At 59.1% G+C, this 14,299-nt stretch overlaps 1 protein-coding gene across 1 annotated transcript; it reads left to right on the forward strand.

Annotated features, from left to right (window-relative positions):
- Positions 1 to 725: 725 nt before the first annotated feature.
- Positions 726 to 9,449, forward strand: FADD (Fas associated via death domain). The gene is made up of 2 exons (XM_023654633.2): positions 726 to 1,595; positions 4,273 to 9,449. Exons 1-2 carry the CDS (start codon positions 1,310 to 1,312, stop codon positions 4,623 to 4,625), a joined length of 639 nt encoding a protein of 212 aa, XP_023510401.1. The 5' UTR covers positions 726 to 1,309; the 3' UTR covers positions 4,626 to 9,449.
- Positions 9,450 to 14,299: the final 4,850 nt, after the last annotated feature.

Genomic DNA, 14,299 nt, shown 5'->3' on the forward strand with positions numbered 1-14,299 from the left:
AGAGACAGAAAGTAAATTAGTGGTTGCCAGGGGCCAAGGGGAGGAAGGGAGAAGGAAGCCACTGCTCATGGGTACCAGGTTTCCACTTGGGGAGATGAAAATGTTCTAAAATTAGCTCAGGGTGAGGGTTGCCCAACCTTAAGACTATTGTAAAAACCAGTGAATTGTACACTTTAAAAGGGTGAATTATATAGAATGTGAATTCTCTCTCAATTAAACAGATATACAGTGTATATATATATATATATATTTTAAGGTAACTCAGATGGCTTCACTCCTCCACTCACACTCTCCAGGGGCATCTCAGGGGCATTAAAGCCGGGTTCTTACCTGGCCCATGAGGCCCCTCCTAATCCACCCCCTCCCCTCCTTGACCTCCCCCTGCCTCCCCCACTCTGCTCCAGACCCGCTGGTCCCCGGCGGCTCCTAGAACCTCGACTTTCACCTGAGCCTCTGCTCTTGCTGTGGCCCCGCCCCCAGCACTCTTCCTCCCACACCCACACACCTGGCCCTTCACCCCCGGCACCCGCACCTGCACCCGCACCTGCACCCGCACGAGGCGGCCTGCCGGTAACCACCCCCGAAACGTGCAGCGCCCCTCCTCCCCACCCCCGACCCTCCGCCCTCCGCCCTCCACCCTCCACCCTCCTGCCCTTTGCCCCGCTCGCTCGCTCGCCTTCACTCGGCCCCCCGCCCTCTCTGATCTGTACTACGTCAGCTTGTGCACTGATGACGTCAGCTCCGGGCCGGCGAGGACCTTCCGGGCTTTGTTCCCGAATCTGAACCCAGCCCAGCACCTCCTGCCTGGCACACGGTAGGCGCTCGACACACGCTAAAAAGCACTGAAAAGCATAAACGGCTATGACTTTATTTTATTGAACGTTAAAGCCTCAAGGAACCTCTGAACAGCCTTTTCCGCGCACAGATGCCCAGGGGGGCACTAAAGGACACGCATTTTCACGAACGTTAACAAATAAATGCTTTTATCGTCGGCATCCGCGGCGCCCCACGCCGCAGGAAACCCGGGCGCGCCCTCCCACTCCGCGCCGGGGGTCGCGGGTCCCACCTGGCGAGAGCAGGCCCGCAGGGCGCAGGCGCAGAGGCTCTCGCAGTGGGTCTGGGGCGGCCTCTGCCAGCGCGCCCGCCGGGCGGAAACGGCTACGGTCAGCCTCGGGGCGCATGCGCGGATCCCGGAGTTCTCGCGAGACGGTGGGCGTAGGGTCCCGCAGCGCATTTCCGGTGGTGGCGCCGGACGCCGGGCGCTGGACGAGGAAGCTGCGGGCGCGGCGGCGGCCGGGGAGTGGCCGCCATGGATCCGTTCCTGGTGCTGCTGCACTCGGTGTCGGCCGGCCTGTCGAGCAGCGAGTTGACCGAGCTCAAGTTCCTGTGCCAGGGCCGCGTGGGCAAGAGGAAACTCGAGCGGGTGCAGAGCGGCCTGGACCTCTTCTCCGTGCTGCTCGAGCAGAACGAGCTGGACCCCGAGCACACGGTGCTGCTGCGCGAGCTGCTCGCCTCCCTGCGGCGCCACGACCTGCTGCGCCGCCTGGACGACTACGAGGCGGGGGCGGCGGGCGGGGCCTCGCCGGAGGAGCAAGGTGGGCGCGGGGCGGGGGCCGGGGACTAGGGGCTGAAACCGCGGCTGGGAGCAGGGGACGGGCACTGGGAAGGGGGCTGGGGGCGGGGGACGGGGACTGGGGGGCGAGCGGGCTGGGACTGGGGGCGGGGCCTAGGGAAGGGGGCTGGGGACAGGGACGGTGCGCAGGGAATGGGGGCTGGGGGGCGAGCGGGCTGGGACTGGGATCGGGGCTTAGGGAAGGGGGCTGGGGACGAGGGACGGTGCGCAGGGAATGGGGGCTGGGGGGCGAGCGGGCGGGGACTGGGATCGGGGCTTAGGGAAGGGGGCTGGGGACAGGGACGGTGCGCAGGGAATGGGGGCTGGGGAGCGAGCGGGCAGGGGACTGGGAAAAGAGCCTAGGGAATGGGGCAGGGACTAGGGAAGGGTCTTCGGGGAGAGCAGGCAGCCGACTGGGTACAGGGCCTGAGGAAGGGGCCTGGGACTGGGGAAGGGGACTGGGAGGCCAGCGGGTGGGGGACTGGAAATGGGGCCTGGGGCCGGGGGAGGCAGGGCCAGTTTTCCCAGCAGTACCTGTTTCGAGTCTGCCCGTCACCTAACCTTTACCAGATTTGGTTTGTGTATTTTCTCTAAACAGTCCGGGGAGAGGGTGACGTGCCCACTTTGCAGATGGGAGAACCAAAGCTCAGAAACGTTAAGTCGATTAGCTCCTTCCAGGGAGATTAGAAAGTTACTCTGGGTCGGGAGGAGTCGGCAGGGAAGGTGGGGTGGAGGTGGGGGGGGGGGTGGCTGTGGCTCAGAGAGAGGTTAAGTGACTTGCCCAAGATGCACAGCGAATAACTAACGGAGCCAGTCTGGCCTCCGCGGGGTGGGGGGGTGGGGGGGGCCTGGCATTAGCCTCTGCACTGCCTCTCTGATCAAGTCCATACTGTAGTGGCTTCCTACCCTGCTCGCAGGCACCTCCCGTCGCCACCCTCACCTGTGGCTTGCACAGGCTTGCGGGAGTAAAAGTGAGACCTGAGAACAGCAGGGTTTCTCAGCCACATCCCTATGTCCTCAGAGTCTCGAGGGGGAGAAGGGTTGGGGAGTGCTTTGGGGACACCCCTTCCAGGCTTGGAGCTGTGACCTGGGATTGGTCATTCAGTCACTGAACCAAAAAAGGATCCCAGAGCTATCACTCCGTGAAGACTGGTGCGTATTGGTGGCGAGCTGAGCAGCACAGCTCTGCCTGAAAGCAGTCAGGTTCAGATCTTACGCACATACACACACGCGGTACTACACAAGCAGAACAGGACTTAGAATAATTATGTTTTCAAGGCTCCTCGATGGTGGGGAGAATGCTGATATAATACATTTAAAAGGCAGTCCAAAAAATACAGATAATGCCATTTTTGACTTATACATGTGTGTCTGTGTTCATGCGTTTTTATTCATGTAGTTACTGTGTGTTGGAGGAAAGTACACCAGCAGGCTAGCATAGCAGCAGGTGTGGGTGGGGCGATACGGGGCAGTCTGTCTGTCTGTTTTACAGAAGGCAGCTTTGCATAATGAGTAACAGTGGACTTTGCGCTGCACTGTCATGGTTTCACATCCTGGCTCTGCCCTTGTCTCGCTCTGTGACCTCAGGAAAATCACTTCCCTTCTCTGTGCCTCGGTTTCCTCCCCTGTACAAATGGTTGAAGTGACACGGGGCCGTCGGGGCTGGAACAGTTGGCCCACCGGCGGAAGGTGTCTCGGGTTTGTAGCTGGAGATGCGGGTTTGCAGGAGCCCTCCAAGCAGCACCCTGTCCTCCTTGCACCTCTCCCTCCATTCCAGAAACAGCCTTTTATGGTCTGTAGTGCCCGGCTTGCTGGTCTCAGTAGTGGCTTTTCAGCAGATGAGTTCGTGGTCACCAGGGACAAAAAGCCTGATGGTCAGTCACAGCAGCTTCCAGAATAAAGATTGGGTTGTGTATTGTGTCCTGGGGCTGTCATAGAAATTACCACAAACCATGTGGCTAAAGGTGACAGAAATTGATACCCCTACAGTTCTGGAGCCAGAAGTCAGAAATCAAGGTGTCTCAGGGCCACGCTCCCTCCAGAGGCTCCATGGGAGGGTCCTTCCCGCCTCTCCCAGGGCTCCAGGTGTCCCTGGGCTTGTAGCCACATGGCCTCCTCTGTGTATGTCTTGTAAACTTGTCACTGGGTTTCGGGCCGGTCTGGATGCTCCAGGATGATCCCCTCATGTCGAGATTCTCAATTTCACCACATCTGCAAAGACCCTTTTCCAAAGAAGTTAACGTTCACAGTGCCAGGGATTTGACAAAGACACGTCTTTTTAGGGACCACCGTTCAGCCCACTGCAGGGTGGGTTGCGAGAGCAGCCCCGTTTCCTTCCTCGTGACCTTCCCGGCCCTTTCCCCAGTCCCCCGTCTTAAGCAGGCAGCCCCACGACACCCACCTGGCCATCAAGCCTTCAGCAGGCCACACGTCTTGGGTAGTGTTTTCGGGCCGGGTTGGCTGGGGCAGGCTTGAAGGCCGTCTTGGGCTTTCTGTGACTTTCCCGGCCCCTCTGCTACTGGGCGACCTCAGCCTCTGCCAGAGGACCTCTCGTGCACCCACACTTGGGTCAGCACCCAGAAGCCCATCGGGGAGTGTGGGGTTACTTCATACAGAGCTCCCAAACCTCGGGTGTGTCATTTTGTTCTTTCCCTCCCCAGACCTGCGGGCAGCGTTTGACATCATCTGTGACAACGTGGGGAAGGACTGGAAAAGGCTGGCTCGTCGGCTGAAAGTGTCTGACGCCAAGATCGACGCCATCGAGGAGAAGTACCCTCGGAACCTGACGGAACAGCTGCGGGAGTCGCTGAGAGTCTGGAGGAACGCCAACAGGGAGGACGCCGCCGTGGCCCACCTGGTGGGGGCGCTCAGGGCCTGCCGGCTGAACCTGGTGGCGGACCTCATCGAGGACGATCAGCAGGCCCGGGGCCTCCGGGACCAGGACGAGAATGCTGGCAGCACCGTGTCCATGATGTCATGGGGCTCAGACGCACCCACCTCAGGAGCCCAATGATGATCCAGCTGCTCTTCTCCAGGGGACCAAGGGCATCTGCGCCGTGTGGACGTTGGCTCCCTCCGTGCAGGTTGACCAAGTGCCTTCCACGTGCGGGGCTGTGTAGACCTAGCAGTGAGCCAGGCTGAGCGGCCGGCGCCCGCGGAGCCCCAGGCAGCCTTCCGAGCCCAGGCTGCCATTGGCCGAGTGCTTGCTCTGTGCCAGGTGGGGCTGCGGACGCTGTGCAGATGCGTCCGTGGACTCCTCTCCGTCGCCCCTGCGAGGGAGACTGGTCCCCATGAAACACCTCCCCACAGGAGGAAGTTTTGGAGCCGTATCCGGCACAGAGAAGGGATCTGTAAAAGCTGGTGATGGTTACTGTTAGTATTCTATGGGTGTGGAAACGAGCTCAGTTAGGAGCTGGAGGAAGGTCGGTGAGGGGGAGGCGGGGGCGGGGCCGGCGCTGTCCACCTCCAGAGCCCACGCTGCTCTCCAGCGGGTCGTTCTGCCCCTGCAGTTGGCTTCAGGCTTTGTGGCTTTCAGTGTAGACTGAACCAGGGCGGGCGGTGAGGGTGCTCCAGCGTGTGGCCCTCGTGGAGTGGAGTGTCCTTGGGGGTCGCAGAGTAGGACAGTCAGGGTGTGAGGAACACTGAGCCGTGGCTCCCGGGAGGTGCGCAGGCGTGGTGGGCGCACAGTCAGCACTCTGCCAATGTTCTTCGAATCATTTTTTGATGATTCCTGTGATCCCACAGTTTGTTACTATTTTGTATCAAAAGCTCTATGTTTCTGATAACAGAATTGGGAAGGGGGCTGGATCCTGTGATTTTAAAAAGTAATCTTGCTGCTTCTCAGGGAACCCTTTTAAATGCCTTTACGGTGGAAACCTGTGTTACAAAACAAAGACTTTTCCATTCCTCTGGATCTCATTTCGCGTCGTCTCAGCAGCGCCTCACACCGATTTCGGGATCCCTGGCGGCCCGCCGTTTGCTCAGCCTCTCGATAGGCCGCCTGGACTTCACAGCAGCCCCACGGACCACTGACGAGGGGAGTGTTCACCCTCAGCGTACTGAGGTCCCCGGAAGCCTTCTGCCACCGGCTGTGGCCCTGCCTGCCTCCAAGAGGCTCAGAGAGCCAAGTGGCCGCCTCTTAGCCAGGTCTTCCAGCTGTGACCTTGGGAAAGCCGCATATGATGGCATGCCTTGCTGCCTTGACCTTGGGCTGCTCAGATCCTAGCAACACTGTCCCCACTAAGCTGTGGGCCTGGCATTTGAGGCCCCCCGAACACACCCCTTCAGCAGGTACTTGCTGTGCCAGGAGCTGAGGCCATAGCCCTAAACAAGACAGAAGTGGGCCTGCCCTGTTGACCCTGGAAGCCTGGCAGGGAACACAGTGTTAACCAGTTCAGCGCAAGTCTGGGTGCTGCCAGGGAGCCGAGCAGTTCCCGTCCCGTAAGGGCGTGGCCTGCCCAGTGTTTCGCAACAGACCTTCCGGCCTGCAGCGGCACCTGCCTCTTCAAGCCCCAGGCCAGGGCTGGTTCTGCGGGTGACAGGCCCGTCATCGCCGACCGTAAGCACGAGTGGCTGGGCTAATGGGGAGCTTTGGGAAGTTGGTTTTCTGGGAAACGTGTCTGTGTTTCTTGAACAGAGGCCGATTTCAGAGGGTCTGCCATTCCCTTCTGGTTTATGGCATAAACTACTGAAATGTGACATGCTGACATCCACCCCTCGTGTCCCCGTGCATCTCACCCCTGGAAGGAGCCCCGACCCCCCTTCACACCAGGTGTCCTGATAGAGGCTTTGATGACACGGGATGACTAAGCACCAGGCAGGGCTCGTCCCCATCTCTGCCATGGCTTCCCCCTGTGGCCCCTCTCAGTCCTGCCTCCGGTGAGGCCCTGCCTCCCCGGAAGAGCCGCTCCTGTCTGTGGGGAGGGAGCAGGGGCTCTGGAGCAGCCTCACTCTGCCTGCTGTGTGACCTGATGGCACCCGGCCCGAGGCACAGGTCTGCGCTCCAACATGCAGCAAAGGTGCTGGGTGAGCGAGTCCTCTCCGTCCTGCTCGCTGGGCCCACGTGCTGGCCGCTCCCAGGGCCCGGCGGGGGCCTGCGCTCTGGGGCTGTAGAGCGTGGTGACATGTGAACTTGCACCAGAAACTGCCCCCTGGAGACGGGGGCTCACAGCCAGAGAGAAGCCTCTGTTGGTCCAGCCAGGCCCCAGCAGTGGCCAGGAGGTGTCCCCCATCGCTGACCGTGTGCCAATGCTCAGGCTTCACTGAGCAAGACAGGCAGCCTGCCCCCGGGAAGCACAGAGCCTGTACAGCTCTGCGAAACTGAAGGAAAGGCGTGGAGAAGGCACAGACACTTCCGTGGGTGCTCAGGGCGCAAAGAGCAGGCATGGAGAACGATGGCTTCCCGATGAGAGAGGTCTTGGCACTTTGTGTCCTGTCCACGTTTTCTGTGACGTGTCTGTTCTCGTCTGCCAGAGGCAGTCGTAGGTGTGGCCTGGATGGTCCGGTAGGCAGTGTGTCTAGGGGGCAGGCCTTCCAGTCTGACCTGGGTTCGAATCCTGGCCCTGCCCCTTAGTGGCTCCGTCACCTTCATAGGGGCCATCAGATAAAAAAGTGCTTGCCCATGTCCGTGGGACCTGCTTCTCAGGTGCCTTAAAGGTTGGCAGCGGCGTTTCACCCCGAGCCCAGGGTCTCCCTGCCCTCGAGCCCGGCCTTTGGCCTCTGGTCCTGAGAGGTCACTTTTCACCGTCATGCCTGAACCCAGCTGTGACGCCGGCATCTTCCGTGCCGTGGACGTGAGCCTGTGTCAGGGCAGCAGGTGTTCAGGATCTTCATAACCTTTCCTGGGACGGATCGGACTGACGTCTCAGCAGAGCTGTGACCTCTGGCATGGAGTCAGTGACGCCCCCTCCAGCTAGGGGGCTGCTACGATTTTCAGACAAGGATTTCTCATGGCAACTTTACCAAAAAATCATCCATGTTCCTGGTGTTTTTGTTTTTTTTTTTTTTGTAGTCATGTAAAATTTCCATTTCTGATGAAGGTGCACACAATTCGCACGGTTTGCTTGAAAGCTCAAGTCGAGAGCCACGCTTTGCTCCCCATCCAAGTGTATGTGCTCGCGGGACATTCCAGGCCAATGAAGGGAACTTGATCAAGCGTTTCCTGAAACGAGGGTTGGCTCCCTAGGCTTCTGGCCCCTGCAAGGTGCCCCGCGTCACACCGCTCTGGGCTCTTGCGTTGGGAGCGTGGGTCGTGGCAGGCCGCCTCCGTCCCCTCCTCTCCCCACTCACTCACCTCGATCCTCATCCGCTGCATCTTCCTCCCCAGCGCCCCCAGACCACTCCCCTACCCACACTTGGAAAGTCACAGGTGGCCCAGCCCATTGGGCGCTTGGCTCTGTCTTGCTCACCCTCGAGGGCCTTTGATGCTTCTCCTGACCGTTCTCCCGTGAAACTTTCTTCTGGTTTTCCTCCTGCCTCTGGCCACGCCACCTCAGACTCCTTCATGCCCTCTCCCAGCACCAGTCCAGTGCCAGCTCTCTCTGAGCCCCCAGGGCAGCGCAGGCACTGTCCCTGGTGCCAACCGCGTCTCTCTGAGGCCCCCAGACCCCTGTTGTCAGCTAGCTTGGGTCAGCTCCTTTGCTACGCAGGGGAACGCATGCACGGGTTCTGGGGACTGGACGCCGGCACCCTGGGGGCGGGCGTTACTCTGCCCAGCGCACACCGCAGCTCAGCCTCCCTCCACACCCCGTGCCCAGTTCCAGCCCAGCTCCACAGTCCACCCGGCTGCCGCGACAGCACCAGCTCTCAACGACCCCACAGGCTCTCCTTTCCACGCCTCTCCTGCCCCACCCCCAACGGAGCCTCACCCTTCCTCAGGACAACCCCGCCTCTGCCCTCCCTGCCCCTTCCAGCGCCCCCATCCGCGGCCAGAAACAAACCGAGTCCCGCTGCAGACCCCCACTGCACTCAGAAACCGCAGGTGCTCTCCACATGCTGTTGAGCTCTGTCTTTTTATTTCCACGATAGCTGTTCTGAGTCATCGTGCTGACTGCTCACTGACCACAGGATTCCTGTGTGTGTTGTGTCTGGAAGCAGAGGGACGAGTGGCCTGGGGGTCCTGTGTGCCTGTGCAAAGATGCCCCGCCACCCTACATCTGCTGACACACAGGAGCGCTTCTCTCTCACAGGGAACCCTTGCACGTGAAATCCATTTCCGTCAAAGGAGCCCTCCGTTTCTTAAGTCAGAAGTTGAGACGCTGGCGAGAGTGTACAGCAACCACATCAATTGTCACCAAAGAGCCAGGCCCATTCAGGGCATGAACGGTGTCCTCATCGAGCGAAAGCCACGTGACATGGAGGAAGCTGTCCTAGGTGGCTTGAATGGAGAAACCTGGTGGGCCATTGAGTGCTTCCCCACCTCCCGAACGGCCTGAGGACGCACTGTAGGCACAAGGCAGCCACACTGTTTCAGCAAAACATGTTGTTTCATGAGACGGAGCTATCCGAGGAGACGGCAGCGTTCCGGAGACACATGGCGGGGGTGGGTGCACAACATGGTGAGTGCACTCAGTGGCTCTTAAAAACTGCTTAAAGGGTAAAGTTTATGTTATATATATTTTACCACAATTAAAAAGTCATACCTCGTGTTAAATTAACCATACATTTAATTATGTTGTTTATCTGAATTCTATCTGTTTTGCAGGCTTCTCTCTCTAATTTGTAATTTTACTGATATTTTATAGTTTACGAGAGCCAGAAGCATCAGCTTATGTCTGGCCTTACGTTTGTATTTATTGAAGTAACATTATTATAAATAAAACCTTGCTGCTCACTGGGAGTCTGGGTCCCTGTTACTCCTTCCTGAGGGGCTCCTGGCTGGAGAAACCCAGCTCTGAGCGTCCCCGGGCCCCTCGAGATCAGTCCTAACCCGCGGCACCACGATGTGCACCACGATGCGCAGGAGGGCTGCCCAGCCCTGTGCAGCTTGTTCCCGAGCGCCCACCCCCGGCAGTCTGCCCCGGCTGTCTTCCCCCCCTCCAGCTCAGGGCCCAGCGCAGACGCCCAGTCCCCTTGCCCAGCCCCCACTGACCACGCTAGGCCCCCTCCTGGCCGTGGTCCTGCCCCCGCCAGCCCCAGCTCCCTGACAGTCTCTGAGAAACCAGCCCCAGTGCCCTCACCAAGGAGCATGTGACCCAGTTCCGGCTGCCCAGTCCTATCAGGATTTTATATGAGGACAGTGGGCAAGGGGAATCCTCTGTCATCTGGCCCAGCTGATGTCTGTACCCCAGAGCATAAACCAAAGACTATGGGAAATACAAATAAATGTACGTGGATTGACAAGACTAGGAGACTACCTCATCTTTCTCAGCACAGATCAAAATTCGAACAGCCAAAAAAAGTGGTGGGCTCTGTAGGGCAAGAGAGAACAGAATGAATAAGGCAGGTCTGACCGAGATAGAGCAAACAGTGCCATGAGAGGCGTGGCATCCCCAGAAGCCTGGCCTCCGGAGCCAACTGCCCAGGTTCGAATCCTGGCTCTGTGACGGGGAGCAAATGAACTCATCTCCAGAATGGATTCTTAGAGCCCCTACCCCAAAGGATGCCGTGAGGATTCCGCGACTCGTTCATAAGGCCCAGGGTGAGTGCACAAGTTCATCACAGCGACATTTGTGTCACAGGCAGCATAGCCGGGAGACAAATAGGAAGGAGCCACTGCATCGACTTACTCTGCCTGCCGGCTCTCTGTCACGTGAGCGAGCACTTTTTAAAAATTCTTTAAGCCAGTTTGATGGGATTTCCTGATATTTGCAGTGAAAGGCGTCATAGTGATCACATGAGAATTTAAACTATGATAAAACAGTGCTTCGAATGAGTGAGAAAAAAACTCCATGAATGCGGCGGGGACCACCAGCAAACACGTGTAGCCTCGCCTCACTCCTTCTACCAAAATATATTCCGAACGCACACAAGATTTGAATGAAAAAAAAAAAAAGAACAAACCTGAGAGAACTTCTTTATCCTCTTGAAGACGAAGGAGAGGGCCGAAAAATAAAAGGCTGACTCATTTGGCAACTTAAAAAACTAAAAATGCCTACTTATCAAAAAAAAAAAAAAAAATCTGCAAATTTAAGAGGCAGATGACCACTTCTGAAATATTTACAGAAGGAAATGGAAGCAGCCTGCCGGCTGTCAGACATTCTTTCACTTCTCAGCAAGGAGAACCTACTGTGGGGTGACCTTGCCAGGACCGGACACACGTGGAGGAGCGGCCTTTGGGGAGCTTCTGCGCTGGTGGGAGGGACAGCCTTGCATTCAGGAATCGCAGACACAGACACGCGATTCCAAGTGGGGAGGAGGTCCGGGGGCCACGCCGGAGCGGAGACCAGCCCAGGCTGGGGAGCAAGGACAGCTTCACCAAGGCAAAGCTGGGCTCAGATACATGGGGGCCCGGCAGTGGAACAGCTCCAGAACAGGGATAAAGTGTGGTCTTCGCAGCGGGGCAGCCCGTGCCCAGCCCGGAGCCTGGAGGGAGCAGATCTAGCTGGAGGAACGGAAGGGCCGATGAAGCTGAGCAGAGGGCAGGGGGAGGGGGCTCAGGGCCTTGCAGGCTGCAGGGCCATTTGTCATGTGAGATGCGGCCTCCAGAAAACCCTCCCCACGCCTCAGAAATTCTCCCTTAGAGCCCCCCACCTCCCAGGGCAGAGGAAGCCACCCTGCTGCCCAGCCACCCCCGGAGCCCAGGACCCGGGCAGGCCTCCGAGGCCGAAGCTGGGCACACAGGCCAGCCCATCGCACGGGCCGGAGCAGCACGACAGAGGCCTCCTGGAGGCTCTGGGTGGCAGTGCCAGCTTTGAGGTTCCCTGGGGCAGCTCCGCCCGCGTCCTGGGCACTAGCCCTCCGGAGGCCTGGGGGCCGCCTACTCGCCTCTAACAAAGTGCTTTGCCCGTAAACCACTCCGAGCTTTGGTCCCTTGTTTTCCGTTTTTGCTCGGCAGCTGAAACCTGCCATGAGTTCGGCTTCCATCCTGTCCTGAGAACAGGGCAGGCCCCGAAGAGGTCCAGGAGGCGGGTTGATCAGATTGGCGCTGTTCATTGTGCTCCAGCTGCAGGCTGGACTGGAGGGAGCGACAGTGGAAACAGGGAGCTGGGTTCAGAGACGACTGGAATGGGCTGGGTCGGGGGCGACCGAGGAGGGGGGCCGGGATAGCATGTGGTGCTGGAGGGAAGGGCAGGGGACGCATTCCAGGATACCCAGGGCCTGGCGTGGGTCGGTCGGGGGTGAGGGAGAGGGGAGGTCGGAGTGGGGGGATGCCGTGCTGGGAAGAGGCCCCGGGACTAGACAGGGTGTAGGGCGAAGGCAGCCCACGGAGTGACGCTCCACTTCGAGCAGCTGAGTGGGAGGTGCCCTCAAGGCTTCCACGGAGGCGTCCAAGGGCCAGGAGGTGCACCCCCCGGGCTGGCGTGAGAACGTCGGGAGTGTGGGCGCCAGCAGCCAGGGGGAGGTGAACTGGGGGGCGGGGGCCGGGCCCTGGGAGGAGAGGCCCCCCCGGCCTGCGAGAACACGGAGAAGCGGGGGTGCAAGGGGAACCCGGCACCTGCTCCCCACGAAGAATCTTCTGGAAATGGATTCAAACTGCGGATACCCAGGCTCCGCCCCCAGAGAGTGTGAGTCAGTCCTGGGTGGAACGTAGGAATCGCCCCACCACTGCCGGGGGGCAGAACGACTATTTAATCACCAACTGTTAAGTACCACTAATTGCCCTCAGCTCCAACCCCGTCTTCCCAACCTAATTGCTCCGGACCGTGGGGACCATCTGACCTCATCTTTGATCTCACAGTGGGAGCCAGTCTCCCACTCCTGCAAACCTGGAGCCGCCCAGAGCGGACAGGGAGGGAGGGCTTCCCAAGAGGGTGGGTGGTCCCCCCGGGGCGAACTGGATGCTGAGAGCTGAGCCAGGGATCTAAGCCCGCCCTCCTCCAGGCTGGCAATGACGTAACTGGTGGATTTGGGTTTTCGGTCTTTGTTTTGTTTTCAGGTTAATCTGAGAGGCTCCCCAACCCAATTTGTAAAACAAATGGGGTGTGATTCACGGGCCTTCCTCCCCGTCTGGTGCTCACAGCCCCTTCTGGAGGGTGACCCTGGGCTGCCTCTGACACCCACTGAGTCCCCACGACTGGCGTCTGAGTCCTTATGACTCTGCGTGCCCAGGGCGGGACCCGCTGGAGGGATGGGCCCCTGCCAAGGGAGGGGTCACGCCTTCACCTGTACTTGCTGCTTCCTGGTATTGAACCCCCAGCCCTGCATTTCCTATGAGAAAATTTGGGGTCCTCCTTCCCTCTTCCGGGGCTGCCGTGAGACAAGGCCCGTGCTGAACTTGGCTCCGCACGTGGCTGAAGGCCCACCCAGGTTGGCTGTTGATTTATTATCATCGTGGGATACTGCCTGACTCAGGCAGAGGGGAGGAAGGAGAGGACTTGGGGGTGAATAAAACGTGGTGCCTGACGTTGAGGATTTCCAAGGTCTAATGGGAGAGACAAACAGAGGAGCAATTCCAAGGGAAGAAACTGAAGTCCTGAGAGCTGAAGCGATTTGTCAAGTCACACGGTGGAACTAGAACCGGAACCCCAGCCCCCGACTCCAAGGCCCATGCAATTTCCAGGACACCTGACTGTTTTGGAGAAAGGGCCTTTTGAGGTGGGTTTCGTAGGATAAGTAGGAGTTCACTAGCCGATGAGCAGTTCAGGCACAAGAAACAACAAGTGCAAAGGCCAGGAGGGATGAAATGGACGGACTTGTTCAGGAGGCAGCAAGCAGATTAGCGGGGCTGGTTCCGGGCCGATTCAGGAAAGTGTTCGCAGCCTGAAGGTAAAGGAAAGGTCTAGATTTTTATCTTCTAGACGAAAAGGAGTCAGCGACATATTTTAAGCCAGACAATGACGTGATTAACCATGTGGCTCACTTTATTAGAGATCCGGCGGCTGTGTCTGTTCATTGGAAAAGGAGAAAACACAACCGCTGGATTCCTAAGGGCCATACTTCACCTTTCCAGCTGAGTTACAGGGAAAGAAGGCAGTAAGGCAAATCCTCTCTCAGGGAGGGGCGCGCCTTAGTCCAGGCCGGGTGGCAGCTTCCGTTTTCCTTACGCTGCTCCCAGGCCCCGCCTCCTCTTTTAGCCTCACAGGAACCCGGGTGGTTAAGGAAGGTCGTTTCCCGTGGACGCGAAGGGAAAGGGAGGTGGCTAGCCCGGGGGTCTCGCAGCAGGAGGCGCAAGAGGGAGGTCTCTGGTCACTCGGCCAGACCGAGGAGCTGGCCCGCCCTGCAGAAACTTCTAGTTCCCGGGCATGCACGGCAGGCCCAGACACTGGCCCAGCCGGGGGTGGGGAGCATCCTGTCCGGGGGGGGGGGGCCCAGGGAAGGCTGCCCGAGCTGCCACTGTCCCGTCTCCCGGCGGGCCGTGGGTCCCCTGGAGGTGGGGGCACGTGAGCAGCCAGGTGTGTCTGCCCGGCGCGGGGCAGCCCCGGTTCAATAAGGCTCCGAGAACCCTCTGCCGAAAGCCTGGCCGTGCCACAGAGACAGCGTGCGCTGGCTTCGCGCCCAGATTGGGGTGGAGCGCTTCCGGCCCCCACGCCCTTTTATTTTGGGAAATCAGACCCTCGTCACCAGGAGCTGCCTGCAGAGGGGACGTGA

This window comes from Equus caballus, chromosome 12 (assembly GCF_041296265.1).
Source record: "Equus caballus isolate H_3958 breed thoroughbred chromosome 12, TB-T2T, whole genome shotgun sequence".
NCBI lineage: Eukaryota > Metazoa > Chordata > Mammalia > Perissodactyla > Equidae > Equus > Equus caballus.

Coding starts and splice junctions, on each gene's coding strand:
- FADD (XM_023654633.2), top strand. CDS start 1,310: ATGGATCCGTTCCTGGTGCTGCTGCACTCGGTGTCGGCCGGCCTGTCG. Junction 1,596..4,272: donor GGCCTCGCCGGAGGAGCAAG/GTGGGCGCGGGG, acceptor TTCCCTCCCCAG/ACCTGCGGGCAGCGTTTGAC.